Source organism: Brachycentrus maculatus, unplaced genomic scaffold (genome assembly GCF_059751285.1).
Source record: "Brachycentrus maculatus isolate JH-2025_06_01 unplaced genomic scaffold, ASM5975128v1 h1tg000015l, whole genome shotgun sequence".
Taxonomy (NCBI): domain Eukaryota; kingdom Metazoa; phylum Arthropoda; class Insecta; order Trichoptera; family Brachycentridae; genus Brachycentrus; species Brachycentrus maculatus.
Window position 1 is genome coordinate 1,264,857 of NW_028280769.1, and position 16,350 is coordinate 1,281,206.

Genomic DNA, 16,350 nt, shown 5'->3' on the forward strand with positions numbered 1-16,350 from the left:
ATCAGATGTAAATTTTCATTCTCAGCTTTAAACATTTAAAGAGTCATTTAAACCACTTAATGGTTTTGAAAGAGCAGTGTTCGCAGATGATGCATGTGTCGTATGGACAAAAATTCAGATTAAGTCACTTTTTTTTTTAAAAGGAATAACCCGCAAAGTGTCTATTTTAGATGCTTGCCTGCAGGTAGGATAGTAAGGATAGGGAAGGTAAATGTGAAAAATTCATCAAAAATCAAAACACCCAGACCAATTGAAAATAAATCTTTCTTGGATTTGCAATTGGCAGGAATCAAACCCGCGACGCCAGTTTCGCAGTCGAGTATCTACCCAACTACGCCACGGCGCCTGTATGTATTGTACTAATTAAGTATAATTTATCAGTTGAATTACCTTGTTCCCCTCGTGATCAGGATACCTCCAGTAGCTGATGTCCTGTCCATGCAGAACGCACCAGCGTCGGTGCCAGGCCCCGAAGCCGCCCGCCTCCTCGAACATGGTGAGGAAGCCCTTCAGCGGGGCACGCTCGGGAGTCTCGACAGGCGCGCGGTCCGACAGCAGCGCCACGCGGACCGTGCCCTCCAGGGGGCCACCCTGACAGGCCTACCAACACAATACTCAATTAAAGATAATGAATGTTGCAGATACATATAAAAATGTTGTGTCTGTTTGTTTGTTCATTTGTCTGATTGTGTGTTTGTTTGTCTGTTTGTTTGTTTGTAATTGAAATGTTTAAAACTTTCAAAATATCTTCATTACATCCTCGCGGAGGTAACTATATTAAAACAATCACATGACAATATGTGAAAAGTATTTTAACCATTAAAAAAAACTCTGTATGAAACTGTAAACTTGTGAGAGTTTAAAATGTCATATTCAATAAACACTGTCCATTGTTTAAAAACAAAATTGGAATTTGGAATTGGATTCCTCATGGTACATGGATTGCATCCATGTACCATAAAGAACTACACTTGGATAGCTTGACTCTGGCCAATATCTGTACGCGACGGATTCTACAGTTCTTTGGACACGTTGCGCGTGGCAATGAGGATGGCCTGGAAAGACTGGTTGTGATCGATAGCCCGGACGGTAAGAGAAGGAGGAGAAGAGAAGGAGGGGAAGAGGAGAGGAAGAGAAAAGATGGACCAATCAAGTTAAGACAGCAGCAGACACGTCGGTGGTTGGAGCGCTACGTGCAACGCAGTCAAGGGATAACTGGATAAGAGTCATTGCTTCGACAAGGGTCACAACCCTCAGTAATGAGGACTTAAACGGAGAAGAATAATATTTTAAGACTCGGAAGGGTAAGATAAAAACAAAGAAAGCATATTGTTTTACTGTTGTACCAGATATTTATTTGTTTTTAATTTGTTATTTACCTTATTCAGTGAGAAGCTGGTTCGGCTGACTTGACTGTGCCCGAAGATGCAGTATCCGTGAGGCTGCAGTGCTGGAGCTCTGACTGCTGAGGGTCCTCCGGGTGACATGGTGAGTGGGGCCCTCAAGTCTGCCCCCTTGGCCCCCTTGCGAGGTGTCGTTAGCTTGCCGCTCTGGAGAAAAATTCAATTTTGTTTAAAAAAAAAATATTTTTTCCTTCTGAAACTTATTGGCACTCAAAATCGCATGAGACCAATGCAGTGAATGTAAATTACACAAAAATGTATGATCAATCCTTCACCTCAGGTATGTATTCTACAGTAATATAGAATTGATATTGGTGAGTAATAAAATTTAATTACTGTTACTGCTAATGGTACTGGAACACTTATGATGAAAATTACAGGGCGAGATGAGCAAAGCGATGCCAATGAATTGAGTGAAGCACGATGTTTCGCTTGTTAACAGTACTGTGTATAAACACAAAGAAAACACGTCACCAAACCGATCAAATAATACTCAGTACTGAAACTCAAAGGACAAAGAGCGAGCGCGACGTATATACGTTTGAATTTAAATCTTATCTGAGCACACAAAAATTTGCCCTCCACCCTTTATATACGATTTTAAAGGAGTTGCGTGTGGTGGGGAGAATATTGTAAACGAAATAAAAGTCGATGGACTGTGTCTCTTTGTTCTTCTCGCATACATTTATGAATACAATTTCAATACACAAATTCTTATAAAAAATATACAAATTTGCAAGGAACAATTACCATTTTTTAAAAAGTGTTAAAAATAAATTGATACCTTTTTGGTTCCAATGTGATACTTGACATCATGTGGTAGAATTTCTTTAGAGGCTTGAAGGGCATATACTTCTATTGTGACCTGGAAAAAGAACATAAATTTAGGAAGAAAGTTGTTTTTAATCTTGCCCTTATGGTGCTAAAAACTTCCGCGTGCAACGGTGATATGTATTTTGTACACCATATAAAAATGTGATTTAAAACTGGAAAACAATAGGTTTTTTTTATAAAACCTATTGTTTTTGCCTTTACAATGTAGGATTTGTCCAAAAGTGATATCAAAAGTGATTGTCTCGTACGGAAATGTTTGTTATATTTAAAGTAGTAATAGTGACAATGAATGTTTGTTTGTTGTAATAGTGACAATAATGTTTACCAATCATAAGATGCGTATTCATAGTGTAAACTCTTGAAGACGATCCAATTTCACACAGAATTTGATGAAAATTTAGTTTTTTTTTCTAAAATTATATTTATTTTTAAATATATCGCTCACTCCTTTCAACAATGTCATATATCAAAAAACTTGATTTTTCAGGAAAACGTTTTTAAAGTTTAAAAATATAACAAAATGTATTAAAAATAAATATCAAGCCACTTATTGAACTTTTTACTGTGCAACAGATCTTTTTAGATAAAACCTAAATATTTTTTCTCCATTTGAAAAATATTTAGTATATTTAAAAAAATAATTAAACAATACCTTTTCTTCAAATTGCAAAAACAACACTTTCTGCCCTGTAGCAGGTAAATATTAAGTTAAAAATATGCCGCTTTTGCTAGGAAATACATAGTACATTTTCTGTGCATTCCGAAAACATGCACAACTAAAAATTGACAATTTTTGATATATGACGTTGTTGAAAGGAGTGAGCGATATGTGAGAATGATTATTAAATAAATGTTATTTGAGTAGTTAGATATATTCTCCACAATATCAGAAAAAAATAATAAAATCGGTCAATATTTATGAAAAATATTGTTCATATTGATAGTACACACCTAATAAAAAATACCATTTTTGCACAAAAGTCGCCAGCAATTTTAGAATACATACATATAACAAAAAATCTCAGCACTAAAACAGTTAAATATACAATATATAAAACCCTTATCCGTACCCCAATGGTGCATAGGGCACTACTTCATATAAAGGCAGTGTTATCTTGATCGTTTACACATGAAGGAATGGTGATCAGCCCTCCGCTCCAGGTACCAGTCCAGGGTAATATTGAATAAATATTACAGTGAAAAAATCACTTGTATTTATTTGACCCCCCTGGGAATCGAACCCGGGACCTCCAGAACGGTAGCCAAGCATGCTGACCATTACATTACAAAGGCGGGAAAAGTATGTTTATATTTAGAATAAAAATATTTTTTTACCTTGAAGTCGGAGTTAAGTCCTTCGAGGCGAACCTTATCCGGGAAGGAGACGGAGAATTTTTCCGGAACGGTCTTCACCATGGAAGTGGCGATGACTCTCTCCTGGCACTTGATTAGGCATACCAGGTAGTGTCCAAGTGCTCCATCTAGACAAAAGTATCCACTTATCAATGTAATGAAGAAAAACATCCAATATTTAGAAAAATTATCTTAGCATACTTAAATGTATATTAGATATGCCTTTACACATGACATGTTTTTTGTGTATATTATGTTAAAATAGAAAACAAAAATAAAAAAACATATCGCTCACTCCTTTCAAGAACGTCATAAATCAAAAATCGACAATTTTCGGTTGTGCATGTTTTCGGAATGCCAAGAAAATGTACTATATCCCAGCAAAAGAGGCATATTTTAAACTTAATATTTACCCGCTACAGGGCAGAAAGTGTTGTTTCTGCATTTTGAAGAAAAGGTATTGTTTAATTATTATTTTTTTAAATATACTTAATATTTTTTAAATGGAGAAAATACCTTCAGGTTTTAAATAAAAAGATCTGTTGCACAGTAAAAAGTTCAATAAGTGGCTTGATATTTATTTTTAATACATTGTATTATATTTTTAAACTTTAAAAATACTCTCCTGAGAAATCCAGTTTTTTGATTTACGACGTTCTTAAAAGGAGTGAACGATATGTAAAAAGAACTCCTCCGACAAGACATTTAAGATGGGTCTCTGCAAAAAAAAAATAGGCATGCGATATGTATACAATTATTGAATCCCGTCGCCAGCGGTCCGCAGGTGTAAAAAAGCATTGTTAACTTTGTATGGTAATATAACACTCTCCTTATAATTCGTTGTTCACTTTGTGTAATACCACTTTAAAACACTGCTTAATGACTAGCGGTTTCCGAATAATCACTAAGTCAAATGTAGACTTAGTCTGTCTTAGATTACAACATTTTTAGTGTGTCCAAATACTTGTTCACAAATCTGGATTATCTCCAATATTTTTATTCACATTATTTATTGACACCATACTTCCATACAGACACCATATTCTTCATCATCTTATTTTTTGACATCTCAACATAGATGAAGAAGAATATGGAGGTTCTTCTTCAACTATGTTGGGATGTTAAAAAAAAAACTTAGATTTGTCCGCCTCCGTAGTGTAATGGTCAGCACGCTCGGCTACCGTTCTGGAGGTCCCGGGTTTGATTCCCAAGGGGGGTAAAATAAATAAAAGTGATTTTTTCACTGTCGTATTTATTCAATATTACCCTGGACTGGTACCTGAAGCGGAGGGCTGATCACCTTTCCTTCATGTGTAAACAATCAAAATAACACTGCGTTTATATGACGCAGTGCCCTATGCACCATTAAGGTGCGGATAAGGGTTTTATTATACATTTGACTTGATGATGGAATGATTATTCCGATGAATGATAAGGAGAGTGTTATAGTATCTAATGCTTCAAGAATCTTTGGTAGTTACAAAATGTCATTTTTGCAATATATTTACAATCCATTGATTACAAATTACACTTGGATGGCTTGACTCTGGCCAATGTCTGTACACGACTGATTCTTCAGTTCTTTGGACACGTTGCGCCTGGCAATGAGGATAGCCTGGAACGACTTGTTGTGATCGATAAGCCTGGAGGGGATCCCCCACACGATGGATCGATCAAGTTAAGGGAGCAGCAGGCACCTCGGTGGTTGGAGCGCTACGTGCAGTGCAGTCAAGGGATAACTGGAGAAGAGTCATTGCTGCCACAAGGGTCACAATCCTCAGTAATGAGGAATAAGACAGAGAAGAAGGGATTACAAACATTGTTGTGTTAATGCTTACCGGCATTGAGATGCCTGACATAGTCTCGTCTGAGGGGTAAATTCAGATCCTGCATGCTGAGCGTGACGGCTGCGGAGCTATTAGGCAGGATTCCTTCCACCTGAATCCTCTGGACTTCGTGCAGACAAGCCTGGCGTCGATGAGCTGTAAACAAAAATAAGTAACTAACTAACTAACCATCACGCCGCTTCACCGCAGGGGTAGGCAGAGAGAATATTCTTCGCCTCTTCCACGTCCATGCATCTCGTCATACATACCTGCCGGTTATTTCGATTCCTAACCTGATCGCTTTCAAGTATTTGACATACCTTGCCAAGTTTTTCTCCTTTTTCCAACTACATTCCCCTCATAAATTTATTTAACCATTCTTTCCTCACTCATTCGTTCCACATGTCAAAACCATCTTAACACACCTTTCTATTTATACCCTAATTTTATCGGTAATGCTTATCTCAGCTTTGCATTCCTTTTTTATTCCACCATTCCAACATCTATCATATATCATTTTGCCGCACATTCATCTGAGAGATCGCATTTTGACTGCATTCAGTCTACTTTCATCCTTCCTTTGCTAACTCCATGCTTCACTTCTATACATTAGGGTTGGAACCAGGACTCTATTGTGTACTGCCAGTTTAGCTTTCAAAAAAAGGTTTTTATTTGTAACTGATTTCAGTGTACCATTCACTCTGTTTCCAGCATTCACTCTCCTTTCTATATCTTTAAAAATAATATACCAGAATCGCAGGAAATGAAGGAACCTGATGAGTCGTTACGTAAGCAGCGATGAATTTCATTCCAAAACACATTACATAGATTAGATAACATTATCAAAATTTGCTCCATATCTTTCTTACTTGCAAGCAGCAGAAGACGTTCCCCTTCAGCCTGCTCAGTAGATCCGCTGAACTCAATAGTGGAGGCACATAGGTTCAAAGCCTGGCTGGCCTGTAACGTTAAACAAAATAATTAAATGTTAAACTTGGTGGTGTGTGGAGATTACGTTGTGAGTCATATTCAAGCTCACATACTCTGACTGCATCGAGAAGCGCATAAGTGCACGCGATACTCTTTAACCTGTCCGAGGGTGAGTTTCTGAGGACAAAACTGTACCTGGGGAGTGATTTTTTTTTGCTATTATTTTAATAGTTTATAATTTGATTTTTATAATTTGATATCATAGTCGATGTTATATGCAACATATTTTCTTAAATAAAAAAAATACACCAGTAAATATATTTTTTTAAGAAAATATTGTTTAACCCTTTAAACTTCCGCATGCACCGGTGATATGTATTTTGTACACCATATGAAAATATGGTTTAAAAACGGGAAAAATGTGAATATTCCTTAATTTTGCTTTTATTGACCATAGTTGTAGTTGAAATGTAACATTTTTGTCATGTTAGCTCTGGTATTACACTAAAAGTAGGGAAAAAAACAGCGACACAACCGCCGAGCAAGACAATCTGTGAAGCTGGCAGCTAGCGGAGTAAACACACACGTAACGATATGCGCGTATACCTACAAAGCACGCCACACGCGCACACACAGAAACGTTTGTTTATTGGTGATTTTATTCCCGATTTTTTCAAATTATTTATTTCCGTCGCTGCAAATGAATAACTTAATATTATAATACTTTCATATCATACACAATCATATTACGGAGGAATACAAAAATTCTGAGCCCGTATCTATTTTATTTTATATTGATATTCTCATTTGAAAAGTTGAATTGTAGTAAATACATATCACCGGGAGGGAAAGGTTAAATACAACCACAGATGACAGTACAAGTGCCTTTTAGATATAAAACGGGGCTTTAATTACAAGCGTGGCCGTACATGTATGGGTATACTCCCGGGCAGGTTGACATTATTTATTACCAAGTCTAAATCTTTGTTCACAATCTGAGTTGCGTCCACATAAGAGTTATATTTATATTTTTTATATTGATATATCAACAAAGATGAATAAGAACATTGAAGTCTTCATGAAGGTCTGCACTGTCTCAACTCAATCATAAAGTAGAATGGTGAATGGTACACATTTATCAAGTAATCATTTAAACCAGCCAATAACAGGTGATAAGCCTTGTATATACCTAGACTTCCATATTCTTCTTCTATGTAGATATATCAATTATTTAAAATGACGTATTTCTAACCTGAGAGATGATAGTATTTTGTTTTGCTACTTCTTCGAGGAGTTCCTTGACTCGCTGGCGAGCATCCACCTTCTCCGTACGCCTTTTCTGCTCCTCATCCACGGCGACCTTGGACGGTTGGTGTGCATCTTCATTCCGGACTATTCTGATGGGAGTCACCGCTTGCGGAGAACCCTTCAAATAGGAAAAAAAAAATACATTGGCAGATTCTAAATACTACCAAAAAATATACCAAAAACTTCCACACGCTCCATAAAAATCCTAAATGGAGTGTGTGGAAGTTTTTGGTGAGAGTATTTTAATGTTTTTAATGTTTTTGATTTAAAATAAACCCTGATGATGACAAGGTATTGTCGAAACCGGTAGATTAAATTGTATCAATAAAAAAAGTGGTGAAAACAAAGTTAATTAATTTTATAAAGTTTATAAAATGTGCCGCAAAGTATCTGCGGAAAACATTAAAGAAATAGTACAATTATGTTTAAAGGCCAAGACTGATGTCAATTAATATACCTGACTCTGTTGTTTTCGGTAGAAACTGACGGTATGCACCAAGGGTTTACTCCGTTCTATTTCTTCCTGATAGATGTCCTTCTGATATTTGCTCTTTGGAGGGGTCTTCAGCGGAGACTTGAACCTCTGACTGTCCTGGTTATTTCCCACTTCCGCAGACTTCTTGTAGTGGAAGCTGTTTGATGGAAGGGCGGAGCCTACATTCTACAAATTAAATATTAAACAATTTATCAATATCTTACAAAGTTATGTCGAATGCCATGTTAAATAAAAAATTCTCCATCTTCGACACATGTCCACGCATTGCAGTTTATCAGTGCTATTTTGATTGTTAATTTACCCACAAACGTAGGGTTGATAGTCTCAAAAGTGAACAATTAACATGGAAGCAGAACTCTTCAATACATAGTTTGGACCATTTTTAATTTTTTCATTAATTGATTCGGCAGTCACTTTGTGGTAAAATCTATACATTTTTAAAGAATGTCTTACTTAGTAACTACCACTATTTCTTAAAATCTTCTGTGACACGTGTTTCGATGCATTCCGCACCATTTTCAATGGTGTTTGCAAATGCATCATTTGCATCAAAAGCATCGTACGAATGTGACATTCGTTTGATAATGCCCTAACAAGGCGAAACAATTGTTACAATATATATTTTTTTAAATGTGTTTTTGTTAATAAAATACAACTTAGTAGACTCAAAAAATCTGTGTTTGATTTCAAATTAATACATAAATTAAAATGGAGTTCTACAAATTAAACGCCAAATCAATAAATAAACATCTACCTTGTTCTGTTTCGGCGGAGTGGGGCCTTCAGTATCGTCATCGGCATCGAGAACTTCATCCAAGAGATCATCCAGATCCTCATTGTTCTCTCCGTCACTGGAGGAGTCATAGGAATCGTCTTTGTTTCTCGTCACAACCGGGTCATGAGATCGCCTCTTCGCCCTGACTGCTTTCCTGGCCTTGGACAATGCCGACTCATTGGTCTTTTTGACTCCCACGGCTTTGAGGATATCCCGGGTGAAGGAGGTGTTACCCCAGTCATTCTCCACGTGTACGTTGGCGCAGGAATCTGAGCTTGTGTTTAAACTACAAAAAAATATAAATTAATATGAATAAAAATCAGTTTTTATGTACAATTTCAGTACAATTTCTGTTATATTTTATACAGATACACTGAGCTTTATAATATTATACCACTGACACAAAAACTAATAAAAAAATAGCTGATTAACATATCAGCTTACAAGTTCAGTGGAACCTCTTATAATGAGCACCTGTCATAATGAGTAATTCGCATATTCGTAAATATTAATAAAAATCAGTTGTTATGAACAATTTAAGTACAATTTCAATTATACTTTATACAGATACACTGAGCTTTGTAATATTAAAGCACTAACACAAAAACTAATTTAAAAAAACATTGAGTAACATATCAGCTTACAAGTACAGTGGAACCTCTTATAATGAGCACCTCTCATAATAAGCCATTCGCATAACAACCAAAAAAGTGAAAAAATTGCTCCTTTATTGGGGCGATGTTTCACATAATGAGTTACAGAGAAAGGGCAAGTCCCTTTTTCACGACATTCAGTTGCGAGCCGGGACCGTGTCAGTCAAAACAAAAAATGTTTCACTTAACAAGTAAGATTCTGTAAGAAATTATGCTCATTATGAGAGGTTCCACTCTAATCGTTTGACATGCATCTTCTTTATTTTTTTAAGTGGAAATTCTTTTACTATAATAAATCCCTTACCGCACCCCAATGGTGCATAGGGCACTGCTTCATATAAACGCAGTGTTATCTCGATCGATTACACATGAAGGAAAGGTGAACAGCCCTCCACTTCAGGTACCAGTCCAGTGTAATATTGAATAAATATTAGATTATTTATTGTTTCGGCATTAACTTTGTGGTAAGACATGTTACAATGATTAAAGAAAACACTTCGTTTTTTACCACTTAAGTTTTATTATAGACTACATGTTTCAGAAGTTAAACTTCCATCATTCAGGTCTGTATAATAACAATAGTTATTATAATAATAGTTATTATACAGACCTGAATGATGGAAGTTTAACTTCTGAAACATGTAGTCTATAATAAAACTCAAGTGGTAAAAAACGAAGTGTTTTCTTTAATCATTGTAATAAATATTAGAGTGAAAAAATCACTTATATTTATTAAATTCCCCTGGGAATCGAACCCGGGACCTCCAGAACGGTAGGCGAGCATGCTGACCATTACACTACGGAGGCGGACAAATACATAAAATATTTATAGCATTGACAATTCATTAATTTATTTTATAACATTTCATTCATCATAAAAATAAGCATTAATTGTTTCTTGGATATTTTTACATACTTTAAAATTACAATAAATTACGCTAGTAGCTTTTATTACATTTTTTAATACATTATCTACATTTTCAGTACTTTTAATAAATTTCCAAAATTTGTGATAAAATATTAATTAAAACCCTTATCCGCACCCAAATGGTGCATAGGGCACTGTGTCATATAAACGCAGTGTTATCTTGATCGTTTATACATGAAGGAAAGGTGATCAGCCCTCCGCTTCAGGTACCAGTCCATGGTAATTTTGAATAAATATTACAGTGAAAAAATCACTAATATTTATTTTACCCCCCTTGGGAATCGAACCCGGGACCTCCAGAACGGTAGCCGAGCGTGCTGACCATTACACTACGGAGGCGGACAAAATATAGGAAAAATAAATTTCTGAATACTAAAAGGAAACTTGCGTTTATCAAAAATACTGAAGTACATGTTTTATAAATGAAACTTAAATCTAGATAAGTCCTATACTAGATTATTATAATATTGTGATAATACGACTTAATTTGTTCCTTGTTTTCAGGTAAAAATAATACTATGTCCTGTGAGTTCAAAGGGATCCTATCAATAAAGCCCTTACAAGTATTGATAGAACCCTTTTGAACTAAACAGTAACTAAAAATATTAGATAAATTATAAAATTTAATTAATTGATTCGGCAATCACTTTGTGGTAAAATCTATCCATTTTTAATTAATGTTTTACTTAGTAAATACCACTATTTCTTAAAATCTACTGTGACACGTGTTTCGATGCATTCCGCATCATTTTCAAACACCGTATACATACGGTGTTTGAAAATGATGCGGAATGCATCGAAACACGTGTCACAGTAGATTTTAAGAAATAATGGTATTTACTAAGTAAAACATTAATTAAAAATTATTAAATTTTGGATTAAAAATGTACAAGCGAAAATATCAACCAATACATGGCAAAGATCATAAGGGAAAAAATCTTTAATTTATGGAAAAGGGTATTACGTTTTTATATTTTGATTTGCAAAAGGATATTTTGTTAAAATTAAAAACATTGTTGCATTATTGTCTGTCTACAAATTTTAAAAAAATCTGTATTTTTCGTTAAAAGTACATGAGTCTTATGGATATTCTTAAAATGATTTTGCAGGGTTCAATTTGTACTTATGATACTCTACCAGGAAGTGTTCAATATTTTTTTTTTTTTTTAAATTAATAGACTTTTTTTCAACCCATAAAAATCCCTACTTATAAAAATGGTTTTAATCTTAGTCCACCTCCATAGTGTAATGGTCAGCACGCTCGGCTACCGTACTGGAGGTCCCAGGTTCGATTCCCGGAGGGGGGTTCAAATAAATATGCTGTTTTTGTGATTTTTCACTCTTATATTTATTCAATATTACCCTGGACTGGTACCTGAAGCAGAGGGCTGATCACTTTTCATCCATTTTTTAATTTATTTATTTTTCAAAACATATTACATACATAAGTCATTTATGTATAATATTCCCAATGAGTAATTTATATTTCTCATTTTGGGATCAAGATAACGCTGCATTTATATGATGTAGTGCTTTATGCACCATTGAGTGCGGATAAGGGTTTTTAAAAAATCTTATATATCATAAATAAATACATTTTTTTAAAGTTTTTTATTTCAACATATTTTATTTCAACATATCAAGCGATTCTTGACAAATAATTGTTAACGCCAGTTAGTAGATTGTTTTTTGAGTAAATCTACCAAAACTAAGCATATCGTTATTACAAATGTTAGTCTTTATCTTTACGTATAGATAATTACTCATCAATAAAGACATCTAATAGTAAAAATATGAATTTATAAAATATATTTATTGTTAAGCGCTGTTGAGGTAATTATTCACATAAATTGGGCATTATTGTCATTACTTCTGAAATATTTTTTATTGTATTAAAGATTTTTAACTTGAGATGATGTTAATTCAAATTTTTAAATAACAAAATACATATGCATCATTTCTTCACCCTCAATATAAATCTAAGCATGAAAGTAGTTAATTATATCAAAACAGATTTTTTAAAATGAGAATACCAATTTTTTTTTTAAAACATTTATAATTTTTGAAGGCTGCTAAATGTTTTCTTGTGCTGCTGTCCGTGGGAATGCTGTTGATGACATTTTCATGTACTATGATGATGGCTTCTGCTTCAATACTTACTTTTTTATATATCATTTCTCATTGAATAAGAAATACCAAGAATAACCAATAAACCACCTTAAGAAAGGATACTTTTGATCTAGTTTTATTGATGATATTTGTGAAATCTGTCAATATTTGCTATATTGCAATCATAAATGTGTCTTAAAAAAAATAAAGGCAACTTTTTTTGTCAATTTTTTTCTAAAATGGATGAAAACATGTACGTTTCAACTACTACTACTACTACTACTACCATCACGCCGTTTCTCCGCAGGGGTAGGCAGAGAGGATGGAACGCCACACTCTTATGTCCTGACATACACTCCTCGCCTCCTTCACATCCATACATCTAGTCATACATGCCCTCCGAACGTTTCTAACATCAGCTAAATGATATTTTGGCATTTAATGGGTTTGTGATCTCTTTAGAAAGTAAAATCAAAGCGTATGACAAAAAAATTATAACAATAAAAAACACACATTTTTCTCAACCCTGCATTTGTAAAAAATTTAAAAAAAACCTATTATGGCTTACACTTGTATTTACTTTACGCCTAGGTGTCACTTCAAGCGTTTTTCATCTTGTAGTGTCAATATTGCCAGCTTGCTGAGAAATTGTAACTGCAGAAAAAAATATGTATGTATTGCACATTCTACAATAAGTAATTTACAGACAATTTGTCTTTATTTATATCAAAATATAAATTTCTAATAATCTCTTATCGTTACCCTTTGAACCATATTTTGATATCAGATTATTGTTCATAATATTGTTATGGCGCAGTATTATTTCAGACAACTTGACCAAGACTCTAAGTGCATGCGAGAGGGCAGGGCAGGGGTGTACGTGGAGGAATGTTTACACAGAGACCTAACCCCTTTTAAGATTGACACGAAGACTGAATATACTTGTTCTTTGACTGTCATACTGACCTGTTAAATAAACCAACTGATTCTTAATTGCCAGTAATTATTACCGTAATAATATTTTATAATATAAAAATTTATCAGAGATTTGAAAATTTAAGATATAGCTAGGCTAGTTGAGCTCTAACGTTTATTTTTATGTAAATATTACTCGTATTTACTTAAGTAACTAACAAACCATCACGCCGCTTCTCTGCAGGAGTAGGCAGAGAGAAAAGAACACCACACCAATCTGTCTTTGCACACAAACTTCGCCTCTTCCACATTCATCCGTCTTCTCCGAATACATCCCGATTATTCCGACTCCTGACTTGACCACTTTGAAGTATTTGAAATACTTAATCATGCTAAGTTTTCATCGGTCTTCCTCTGCTCTTTTTTCTAACTACATTCGCCTCATAAAATTGTTTTACTCTTCTTTCCTCATTCATTCCACATGCTCATCTCAACATACCTTTCTTAATTTTATCGATAATGCTTATCTCAGCCCTGCATTATTTCCTTATTTCACCATTCGAAAATCTATCATACATCATTCGCAGACGCACATTCGTCTGAGGGATCGCATTTCGACTGCATTCAGTCTACTTTCATTCAGTTGGCAAAAGAAAGATTTTTTTCTTCAATATCATATATTGCGAAGAAAAATAAAGTTATTTTTTATTTTCTTAAACTCTGGACCATGACCAACACAGTTGTTCAAAAACCTCTCAGTACAAAAATTAAACATTTTTAAATCCATTTTAATTTAAATTATAAGGACGGATGCGACATCTTATCCCTAGAGTTCTAATATTTTATAGAAAAAAAAATTTTTTGAATGGTAAGGTTTGCACACATTCTCTGAATGTGTTTTCGATTTTTCATTATAAGTTGTTGTTCCCTTCAAACTGTACTCATTTAAATTAGCAGTAGGAATGATGATGAACATATGGATTACGGTTGGTGAAAATAAAGTACTTGTAGCGTCTAACGACAGGAAAATTAAATTAATTAATCAAATGTAATCGGTACAGAGGAAGACTGAAGAAAACTTAACGTGATCAAGTATTTCAAATACTCAAAGCGGTCAGGTCGAGAGTCAGAATAATCGGCGGGTATGTATGAGGAGATGCATGAATGTGGAACGGCGTAGATTGTTTGCAAAAACAGAGTGATGTGGCGTACTAAAGGAGTGTTGAGATGGTTTGGACATGTGGAACTGATTGTGGAACTGATGACCGAGGAAAGAATGTAAAACAGATTTGAGTAAAATGTAGAGAAATATAAGCACAGGAAGACTGAAGAAAACTTGGCATGATCAAATATTTCAAATACTTCAAAGTGGTCGGGTCAGGATAGGAATAATAGGCAGGTATATATGAGGTCATATGCCTCATAGGCCGTATCGTGTTGGCCATATGCTCCACCTAGGGAGCGAACATAGAAAAAGAAGAAGATATATGAGGAGATACATGACTGTGGAAGAGGCGAAGATTGTTATACTTTATACATACTTTCTCTCTGACTACCCATGCAGGAAGCGGCGTGAAGAAAACTTTTAAATTTTTACCTATAATATTTTGACCTATATTTGTGCTATTATTATAATTTGTATTGATTTGATGTGACAACTTATGGCCACATGGTAAATAAATAAATGTTGTATATGTTTCAAAGTAACAATGGTTTATTGGTTCTCTTGGCATTGTGGCTGAAATAAATGGGGGAAATAAAACTGCGCGTATAAAATCCAAGGCATCTTTAATACATATTTATAAAGGAATATCACAGATACAAAAATACTTAAGTACAACACAATTTTTCAATGATTTTGTTCATTGCAACAAGTATTTTTCATAGAATAAATCAATGAAATAAACCAATAATCTAATACATGGTCGTAATCTAATAATGTTTTGCAAAGTGTCTCAACACGAGATTCATATTGAAGGGCTCCATGTGACTTTTTCTAGTTTTTGGTTGATTTCCTTAATCCATCCCAGAATTACTTTTTTTAAATTAAAAAATAAGTGTTGCAACAATTTACAATATGTAGCTCAGTTATTTTTATTTTTAATTAATTACTAAAATAATAATTTCTTGTGTATTGCTTGATAATTTAAGACTTTGGGCCGAAACCAAGAAACTTTATTATTTTTCTCTATTATTTTTCTTGTCTGTGATAACATTTGACTACAGAAAAAAATCTTTTAAAATTTTTTCGTAGATTGCAATGAAAAATAAACTGCTCTATGTAATATGTTTAGAGAGATATTTGGTTTTTACTATCTTGTATAAAAAAGGGTTTTGTGACATACACGAGGTTTTCGCCCCAAAGTCTTTTGATAAGTTTTATTATAATAATTTGTATTTAAAAGTTATTAAACAAAAACTATTATAAATTAATATGGAAAACAATTCACAGGATCATTTTTTTAAAAAGTTAACCTTTAATTAAGCGCATAGTACCCATAATGACAAATTTTAATGTCAAGTTAAATAAATGAATGTTGAATGATTTGAGAATTAAATCCAAATACAGTAGAATCTTGAGTTGCGATCGCCATACGTCATGAACAATCCAGACTGCCGACAAATAAAAAGAGAAAAAAAATTGGCAAACAGAATTTTGGGATCCAAAATTCTGTTCGCACACTGGGACTAAATTAAATTCTGTTACCCAAAATTGTGTTTGCATACTGGGACTCTGAAAGTACATTCCCAGGTCCGTTATAGAAACACTTGGTTTCCAGGACCATTTAATTATTTTTTTTATTATGAGATAAAGGGATC

At 34.1% G+C, this 16,350-nt stretch overlaps 1 protein-coding gene across 2 annotated transcripts in view; it reads right to left on the minus strand.

The window, feature by feature from the left end:
* Positions 1 to 16,350, minus strand: part of LOC148313327 (anillin-like) — a 75,133-nt gene that overhangs the window by 2,342 nt on the left and 56,441 nt on the right. For both annotated transcript variants that reach the window (XM_088264099.1, XM_088264090.1), the window contains exons 10-18: positions 8,905 to 9,211; positions 8,112 to 8,315; positions 7,599 to 7,772; positions 6,286 to 6,376; positions 5,429 to 5,572; positions 3,573 to 3,718; positions 2,188 to 2,268; positions 1,380 to 1,550; positions 391 to 600 (exon numbers count right to left, since the gene is read on the minus strand). In XM_088264099.1, the coding sequence (XP_088120225.1) occupies positions 391 to 600; positions 1,380 to 1,550; positions 2,188 to 2,268; positions 3,573 to 3,718; positions 5,429 to 5,572; positions 6,286 to 6,376; positions 7,599 to 7,772; positions 8,112 to 8,315; positions 8,905 to 9,211 (1,528 nt within the window). The remainder of the gene's footprint in view (positions 1 to 390; positions 601 to 1,379; positions 1,551 to 2,187; positions 2,269 to 3,572; positions 3,719 to 5,428; positions 5,573 to 6,285; positions 6,377 to 7,598; positions 7,773 to 8,111; positions 8,316 to 8,904; positions 9,212 to 16,350) is intronic.